Here is an 8,256-nt window from a genome sequence, read left to right on the forward strand (position 1 = left end):
TGTTCGCGAACATATTTAACGAATTTTTTTTAACTATCAAACAAACACGTTCATGAACATATCTATGAACAAACACATTTATAATAAAAGCAATTGTCTATATAACAAATGCAATGATTATTTATATTTATTAATTCTATAGTCAAATATTAATTATTTTTATTGAGCTTATTCACGAGTTCAAATTCGAACACGAATCGAGCTTCTTATCTAGTTTAATGTCGAGCTTGTTCACGAACTTCAAATGATGTTGTTCGTGAAAATAAATGAGCCGAACACATTAGTGTTCAAGTTTGTTTATTTAAGAATCGAGTATTTAAAATATTGTTCAAGTTTGTTTTTTAGTTAATTAAACGATCACAAACGAGCTTTAATCGAATCGAGCAACGAGTAGCTCGTCGAACGTTTGGTTCGCTTGCAGCCCTAGAGAGGCTCAGCGATCGAGAATTCAGGGGTTGCTTGGCTGCAGATTGTATTTAATGAATATTGTAAATACAAATTTACTAAATCCTCCTGAAAAAAAAAAAGTTTTGTAGAGATTAAAGTTTTGTTTGGAATAACTTTCTTTTTTGCTTTTTAAATTAATTTTTTAATGCAAAAAATTTTAGTTCAATATTTTTTATGCTAGAAAACCGCTTTAAAAATAGTAAAAAAACTATTCAAAATAAAGGCCAAAGATAATTTTTTAACTGATTTGCCTTTCTATGGCCGGAGGTTTGCTAGGGTTTGTTTTTCCTCTTCTCCGGCTGTTCGTTGCACTTCGACTTCGCCTGCTTGGTGTGAGAGGTAGATTTGAACGAGAGGTGAAATAACTTCTTCTTCGCTTCCGTCGACGACGTTCCTTCCTGTCGGATCCAAAGTTACACCTCCTCGCCGTTCTTTTGTTGGATCGGAAGTAATCACGACGAGGGGAGCTTGCTCCTTGCGTAGGTAGTCGTCTTTCTTCCCTTCGCGCGTTCTTTGGCCAAATCCCTTAAATCCGGGATTTTCGGCAAAAAGAGGGAAACAGAGGATTTAGCTCGCTGTGAGATTTAACGAGTACCTAAATTCTGTTTGACAGGATTTATCAAAAATCCTGTATCTAAGAAGTTCCCTAAATCCTGCATAAATCCTGTGTGTGTTGGTTTATCCTTCTAACCTCTATTTTTATGCCACTAGAAATAGTTTAGTGAGGGAAGCACTCTCAATATCATTGAAAAGTGAAAGCGAATTTATTTTGTGCATTGGTGTGCATGCACGCATTAAAAATTGACCATATATCTAAAGTTTATCGTGTTTTTCAGTCAGATGTTGTCTTACTCATGGCGTTTTGCGTCTGCATTTTGCAGCTAGATTAGTTTGGGCCAAGATGTATGGGCGAAGAGCATCTCAGCTATTGAGGGAGTTGGCCGCCTGTGAGGCAGGACAGCTGACAGCGTTCAATGTACATATGGTTTTCCTTGACCTGTTCATCTGCTAGCATAAATTACGCTTCTTACCTTCATGTAGTTTATTATATCCTGTTATAGACACCCCTCACTTTCTTACCATTATTTAAATTAATAAAAGTTTTGGATTTTAGCTTATAATTTCGTCTATCTACAGAGATTTATGATTGTGGAACTATTTTTATTATAGTGAAATTTTATTTTTATTGCAGAGCGATACATTTGAGCAAGTCATTAGAGAATGCAATGAGCATAACTTACAGCTCCAGTCATTGATCAGGCAAGTCATTATACTCATGCGTTGTCATTTTTCCCCATCCCCTTCAAGTGTTGGACATAACCTTATCCAAGTTGATTAGTTAGGATTAAATATATGTTTTTGTGTGTAAGTCATGTGGATATGTTTGTTAGCCTTGAATAAACCAACACCAATCCTACCCAACCCAACATCTATATTTGATGTTTATCACATTTGGAATTACTGGTGAATGCCAAGGGCGGATCCACCTTAAGCCCGGGAGACAATTGCCCCCTCTAAAAAAAGCATTCTTATTATATGATTTTTTAGGTAATTTATCGTCTCCATCTATTTTTTTAGCCTTTATTACAAGGGTTTTTAGTCAATTGCATCCCTTAAAAGTTTTAAAATACTATGGTCTTTAAGCAATTGCCCCCAATATAATTAAATATATTGTGTAGAGATGTTATTGTTAGGGAACGATAAACCAAATACAAAAAGAAATAGTAAAGACAATCCAAAAATATCCTTACAACCAAAATTTGTTCCAGGGGCGCTGCCCTCTCCCGACATATATGTGAAATGTACAACGTTCAAGGATATGAACAAATAGGGGTCAAGCCAAATTCTACACTTTTACTTATAAGTTTGCCCCACCGTGAAAATTAAGGCTAGTTCCGCCCTGGGTGCATGCATTTACATATGATGTATTTGTTATTTCAAATTAGAAGGAATCATGGTACAGATTTAAACGTGTATTATAACACCAAGTTATGATGGGATATTCTAGTAAAGTTTTTACGAATGGAAGTGGGAGGTAGAAATCCCAACAACAGATGAGGTCTATGGATTATCTGCAGATGTGTATTTCCCCATAGTGATTCTCATCAATGTCGTTGTCTCAGATCCACTGCATTATATTTATTAATTTATGGCCATATCATTAATCTTCATGCTGTAATGCACATTGAAGTTTCCTAATTTTGAACAGGAAAATCGAAGATGCAAATTTAGATATACAAACAACTAGAAATGAGGATCATTTTGGAGCTGTTATACACCACCTTTCTCTATTACGCAACAAACGCTGTCTCATGGCTTACATGTAAGGTGCTTGATGAAAGACATTGATTTCGTTTGGAGCCGCCTTTTTACTGCTTCTTAAAGCAGTTTTCTAGTACAAAAATTTTAATTTTGTATTAAAAACTGCTTTTAAGTAATAAAAAGTCGTCCCAAACGAAGCCTTTCTCTTACTAAACTAGACCTTTAATGGTTCTTGAATTATTATGCATATACTAAGCCCAAGACATGCAATTAAACAGGTATAATCGAGCCGAACTAATTCAGAGCTTGAGATGGAAGATTGGCCCTGTTCTCCCACAAGAAATACAAGAAAAACTAAATTATTCAGAAGAAGAGTATTTTAAAAACCATTCTGCAGCCATAGAGTCATATATGTCAGAGTTGGACCTCGATTTGACAGTGGTAAATCTTTATTAATTGCCTTGAATCATTTCCTTTAGCATACACACCTATATGCTCTTTTTGCTGAGAGATTATTACGTGTGGTGTCCGGACCGTTTGGAGGCTATTCCGGACGCGCCACGTCACCCGGATGCACTGGGCCCAGGTGATGTGGCGGATGCCGCATGTAATAGTTTTCCTTTTTTGCTCACACTTATTTTTGCTCACACTTATTTCCACAATGAGAAAGTTGAGAAAATATTCCAGGATATGGTTCCACCAAAGGATCCTTATATCCGAGTAAAAGTCCTTGATGACATTGGCGAGTTGTGCCTGGGTGACCATGCTATCTCCCTTACTCAGCACTCGTTGCATTTTATTAAACGCACAGATGCTGAGCCATTTATTTCACAGGTTTGATGCTTCTGTACTGTTCCTCAATGCTTATCCTTTATAATTCCTTTCTGATCACTTTATACTTTCCTGTGTGGTAGGGACTGATGGAAGAGTTTCTTGAGTGAGGCTCGGCCGACGCTTAGCGACTGTAACAATTAGTGATTCTTTGCTGTAATTGTGTCAGTCTTACATGATTGTATTTCCTTGTTGTTGTTAAGTTTATGAGCATGAGAAATAAATAGATCCATTTCTCATTTTAGTTGAGCTTTCATGTTCTGGAACAGATCATGACAACCTATTCTGGTGCTATAAATAGTTGTTTTATGATTGATTTTTTTATTTATTATGTGTTCTTGTAGAATAAAGCATATTTGTCTATGGCTTCCTTTCTTTATTGTTCAACACTCATAATTTAGATTAATTATGCTGTGCGGATGCTGAACGCTATCTAGAGACCAACCAAAATGCGTCACATCATCCTTGTGCTTGGTACCGCGGCTTGGTACTGCGCGGCTTGGTACCATTCAGTACCACGACTCGGTACTGCTCGGTATCGTTCAGTACCACGGCTCGATATTGCTCAAATGACGCATTTTGGTTGGTCTCTTGATGACGTTCTACGTCCGATTTCTACACAGAACAATTTCTCCATAATTTAGGTATATTGTAACTTTTTAGTGCAATTTTTTTTTTTTTTTTTGAATTACACTTTTTTTTTATCAGGAAAGTGTTTTAAAAAAGAGTAAGAATACTATCCTAAAGAAAGTTTTGATCTCAGTTACCGGCAACTTTAGAAAATATTGTTAAACTCTTAGAGTCCTATCGGGCATCACTTGTCTTTTTTATTTTTGTTTTTATTAAAATAATTGTTTAGCATATTTTTTTTAATTAGTTTTTTTATATATATATTTTTAAACAAGTTAAATTATTTCTAAAATAATTTTAAGATATTTTGAATATTTTTAAAAATAATTATCATTATTTATATCATTATTATGGGCCATCTCTATTATCATAACCATTATCATTTAAATCAATTTATTCTATAGTAAATTAAAATAAAAATATCTTTTTAAAATATCAAATATGCTTTTAAGATTCCTTACTATCTTCATCTTTTAGTTTTTTTTTTAATTTTTAAATGAGAATCATTATCTAATTCCATATCTCCCCAACAAAATCACTTGTCCCTCATATAGAACTGGCCATTTAATTAACTTTCTCTCATTTGAATATCTTATATATTATTCCTTCATTGTCAAAGTAAAATCAAAGCTTGGCTCATGTTTCCACCTTAAACAATAAAGTACACCAAACAAGCAATAATTTATTAAAGATAATTTATTAAGAAACTAAAAGGAAAAAAATCCATTTAATGACATCAGATTAGTGGACTAATCATGCTTTGTCCTTAAGAATAATTCCAAACATAAGAAATTACTATTCATTGCTAAGGATCACATACATATGAGATGCATGAACGACTATGGCTCCCCCTCTCCTTCATTTTCTATGCCATGTTCTTCCATATATTAACAATGGAGATTTTGGTGGCTTTCCTTGCAGAGCCAATGCCTGCATCACCATATGAAAACTTCAAGACTTTTCTTAACCGGTGTATAACAATTAAGGCTTCGTTTGTGATAGTTTTTTTGCTGGTTTCTAAAGCAACGTTTTAGTATAAAAATTTTCGGATCCAAAGAGTTTTTTGTGCTAAGAAATTGTTTTAAAAAACAATAAGAAAGCTGTCTCAAACGAAGCCAAAGTTTTAATAAGTTGGTTGTGATCTAAAATTTAGGCTTTGTTTGGGATGGCTTTTTTATTGATTCTTAAGACAGTTTTTTAGTTTAAAAATTAAAATTTTTATACTAGAAAATTGCTTTAAGAAGAAGTAAGAAATCGGTCCCAAAGAAAGTCTTAATATTTGAAATTGAATTGAATTGATTATGGCATTAAATATGTTGATTTCAATTTTGATTTGATTAAAATGAGAGCTATGATTGATCAAGTTAGGAGCTGCAGCCATGATTTAGAGCTTTGGGCCCTAAACAAAATATATTTAGCTCCACGTCTCATTCAAATTTTAATCCCAACTTTGAAAATTTTGACCTGTGAGATGCTCGGTTATGCTTCCCCTCTCATTCATAATTTAACTTTCAAAGCTTTTTTTTGTCTCTGTCCATTAGCTGGCAAAGGATAATCCTTCCTCTCCAATCTCCATCAACTTAAATAAAGCCTTCTTCACCTTCTTCTTTGCCATTTTGCTCGTCTGTTCCTCCTTATCATAGCATGGGGAGGCAGCCATGCTGTGATAAGGAGAGGGTGAAGAGGGGTTCATGGACGGCTGAGGAAGATCAGAAGCTTGTTGACTTCATCCTCAACAATGGCATTCATTGCTGGCGCCTCGTGCCGAAGCTTGCAGGTCTGTAAATCATTATCATTCATCTTCTTCCAACTATTTGTGATTTATATCCTTTTCTTTCCAGTTTTTCTTCAATGACTCTTTTATAATGCAACTTAGGTTTCATTTGGGACGGGTTTCTTACTGCATCTTAAAGCTGTATTTTAATACAAAAATTTAAATTTTACTACTATAAAGCTGCTTTAAGAAGTAGTAAGGAAGCAGTTCTAAACGAAGACTTAGACTTCATTTGTGATGATTTTCTTACTGCTTCTTAAAGCAACTTTTAATTACAAAAATAAAAAATTTCTACTAAAAAACTGCTTTAAGAGTAGTAAGAAAGCTGTCCCAAACGAAGCCTTGATTAGCTTAATGGAAGTAAAGTGAAGAAATGAATTTTATGACTTGATAATGAATATATATAGCTATGAATTTGAACTTGAAAGTGTAGTTGATACATATCATGAGATATAAATTTTTTTAATTTTGAAGGTTTGATGAGATGTGGTAAGAGCTGCAGGCTGAGATGGATCAATTACCTTCGCCCTGATCTTAAGAGAGGAGCTCTATCTGAAACTGAGGAGCAGCAGATAATTAAGCTCCATTCTAATCTTGGTAACAGGTGACAAGCTTGACTCTCACCTTCTCCATTTTTTACTAGTTTATTTCAGATTAAAATTTGAATTTGTTATTCTAATTTTGTTTAATTGTGCCATTATGAGCTAAGATCATAATGGTGTTTTATAACTGGTCTTAGGTTTCGTTTGGGACGGCTTTCTTACTGCTTCTTAAAGCAGTTTTCTACTTTAAGAAGCAGTAAGAAAGCCGTCCCGACGAAGCCTAAGTTACTCTAATTTAGTGAATCTATATAAAATTCTTGTATGTTTTTGTGTTGATATTTTTCTTTTTAATGTCCTTTCTGACTCGCAGATGGTCGAAGATTGCTTCGCATTTTCCGGGCAGAACCGACAACGAAATCAAGAACATATGGAACACCACAATCAAAAAGAAGCTGAAGCTTCAGAGCTCGGATCAACTGACTGCCAAGAACAATGAGGCTGACAGGAAGAAACTCATTTCCAAGATTGAAGACAAGGGCTTGGTAATTGAAACCAGCACTGAAAGCTCAAAGAGCTCTTCATTTCAGGAACTGGAACAGAACTGGACTCAAGAGATGAAGCTAATTCAAGCTAATCTTTCTATTAGCTGCAGTGCTTCAACATCCATGGAAGGAAATGTTAATCCATCTTCATGGGAAGGAGAATCAAATGTTCATGGAGAATCTGATGAGCTCTTTTGGGCTGATACAATTGATTACTCCTCATCATGGGATGCCTATAATTTTGTTGATGATTTTCTGCATTATGAAAACTACCCATGAGATTTTTTTTTTCTTGTTTCTTCAGTAAATGGGGGGGATTATTGGGTTCGGACACCGGACACATCTTATCGTTCGGTACTTCACAGTACCGAGTAATACTGAACTCGGTACTGTGAAGTACCGAGTTCGGTACTTTACAGTACCGAGCATTACCTGTACTGAGCTCGGTACTGCTTGGTACTGAGCTCAGTACCGAGTAAAAGGTGATGTGGCACATTTTCATTGGGCTCCGGCGTCGTCCGGTGTCTAAACCCAATAATTTTCCCATGAGCATCCATTGGTGTTAAACTAGTATGATTACTGTTACTTATTTCCATTGCCATATGTAAATTTTATTGATCAATTTGAATTATACTCATTGAGTGTTTTTTTTTTTCTGGATACAATTGAGCTCTTCAATTCTAATTGCTCATCAAGAAGATCATCAATTTTGTTGATATAGAATTATTATTAATGCTTTTTGCAACACTAAGTACAGTATTTCATGGTGGTTTTAATGGCCATAAAATTGATGGTAATGCTCCAAAACTACTATAAAGCACCTTGTTTATTGTCTGCTGCAGAGGGCTCTTGCAGTAGTTTTGCAATTGCTGGGAATATAATTTGCTACGTTAGTTTCAGAGGCGATTAAAGTGATATTTTTGTCTATGATTTCGTTTGAGATGACATTTTTATTGTTTTTTAAAACAATGTTTTAGTACAAAAATTAAATTTTTGTATTAAAATAGTGATTTAAGAAGCAGAAAGAAAATCGTCCCGAATGAAACCAGTATCTCTAACTTCCTACAAAGTGTAATCTTCTCATACTGTTTTTTTAAGACTTTCTATATTATTTGACATCTATGTGGACATGAACATAGACTTATGTAAATCTAATAATATAAGTTTTTATTTGGGATAGTTTTTTTATTGCATTCTAAAACAATTTTTTTAGTATAAAAATTTCTAA

General features: G+C 34.4%; 2 protein-coding genes across 2 annotated transcripts; both read left to right on the top strand.

Moving 5' to 3' along the window:
* Nucleotides 1–682: 682 nt before the first annotated feature.
* LOC110105769 (DNA replication complex GINS protein PSF1) lies at nucleotides 683–3,866 on the top strand. Its single transcript, XM_020835398.2, has 7 exons — nucleotides 683–930; nucleotides 1,329–1,423; nucleotides 1,640–1,707; nucleotides 2,657–2,770; nucleotides 2,988–3,150; nucleotides 3,397–3,543; nucleotides 3,624–3,866. Exons 2-7 carry the CDS (start codon nucleotides 1,349–1,351, stop codon nucleotides 3,648–3,650), a joined length of 594 nt encoding a protein of 197 aa, XP_020691057.1. The 5' UTR covers nucleotides 683–930; nucleotides 1,329–1,348; the 3' UTR covers nucleotides 3,651–3,866.
* Nucleotides 3,867–5,593: 1,727 nt separating this feature from the next.
* LOC110105777 (transcription factor MYB20) lies at nucleotides 5,594–7,324 on the top strand. Its single transcript, XM_020835415.2, has 3 exons — nucleotides 5,594–5,947; nucleotides 6,419–6,548; nucleotides 6,857–7,324. Exons 1-3 carry the CDS (start codon nucleotides 5,815–5,817, stop codon nucleotides 7,305–7,307), a joined length of 714 nt encoding a protein of 237 aa, XP_020691074.1. The 5' UTR covers nucleotides 5,594–5,814; the 3' UTR covers nucleotides 7,308–7,324.
* Nucleotides 7,325–8,256: the final 932 nt, after the last annotated feature.

This window comes from Dendrobium catenatum, unplaced genomic scaffold, assembly GCF_001605985.2.
Source record: "Dendrobium catenatum unplaced genomic scaffold, ASM160598v2 fragScaff_scaffold_1342, whole genome shotgun sequence".
Taxonomy (NCBI): Eukaryota; Viridiplantae; Streptophyta; class Magnoliopsida; order Asparagales; family Orchidaceae; genus Dendrobium; species Dendrobium catenatum.

What these genes read in the sequence shown, in the direction of transcription:
- LOC110105777 (XM_020835415.2), top strand. Translation starts at nt 5,815, where the DNA reads ATGGGGAGGCAGCCATGCTGTGATAAGGAGAGGGTGAAGAGGGGTTCA. An exon ending in CCTCGTGCCGAAGCTTGCAG is followed by an intron (nt 5,948 to 6,418) that starts GTCTGTAAATCA and finishes TTAATTTTGAAG; the next exon opens with GTTTGATGAGATGTGGTAAG. An exon ending in CATTCTAATCTTGGTAACAG is followed by an intron (nt 6,549 to 6,856) that starts GTGACAAGCTTG and finishes TCTGACTCGCAG; the next exon opens with ATGGTCGAAGATTGCTTCGC.
- LOC110105769 (XM_020835398.2), top strand. Translation starts at nt 1,349, where the DNA reads ATGTATGGGCGAAGAGCATCTCAGCTATTGAGGGAGTTGGCCGCCTGT. An exon ending in GACAGCTGACAGCGTTCAAT is followed by an intron (nt 1,424 to 1,639) that starts GTACATATGGTT and finishes TTTTTATTGCAG; the next exon opens with AGCGATACATTTGAGCAAGT. An exon ending in TGGACCTCGATTTGACAGTG is followed by an intron (nt 3,151 to 3,396) that starts GTAAATCTTTAT and finishes AAAATATTCCAG; the next exon opens with GATATGGTTCCACCAAAGGA.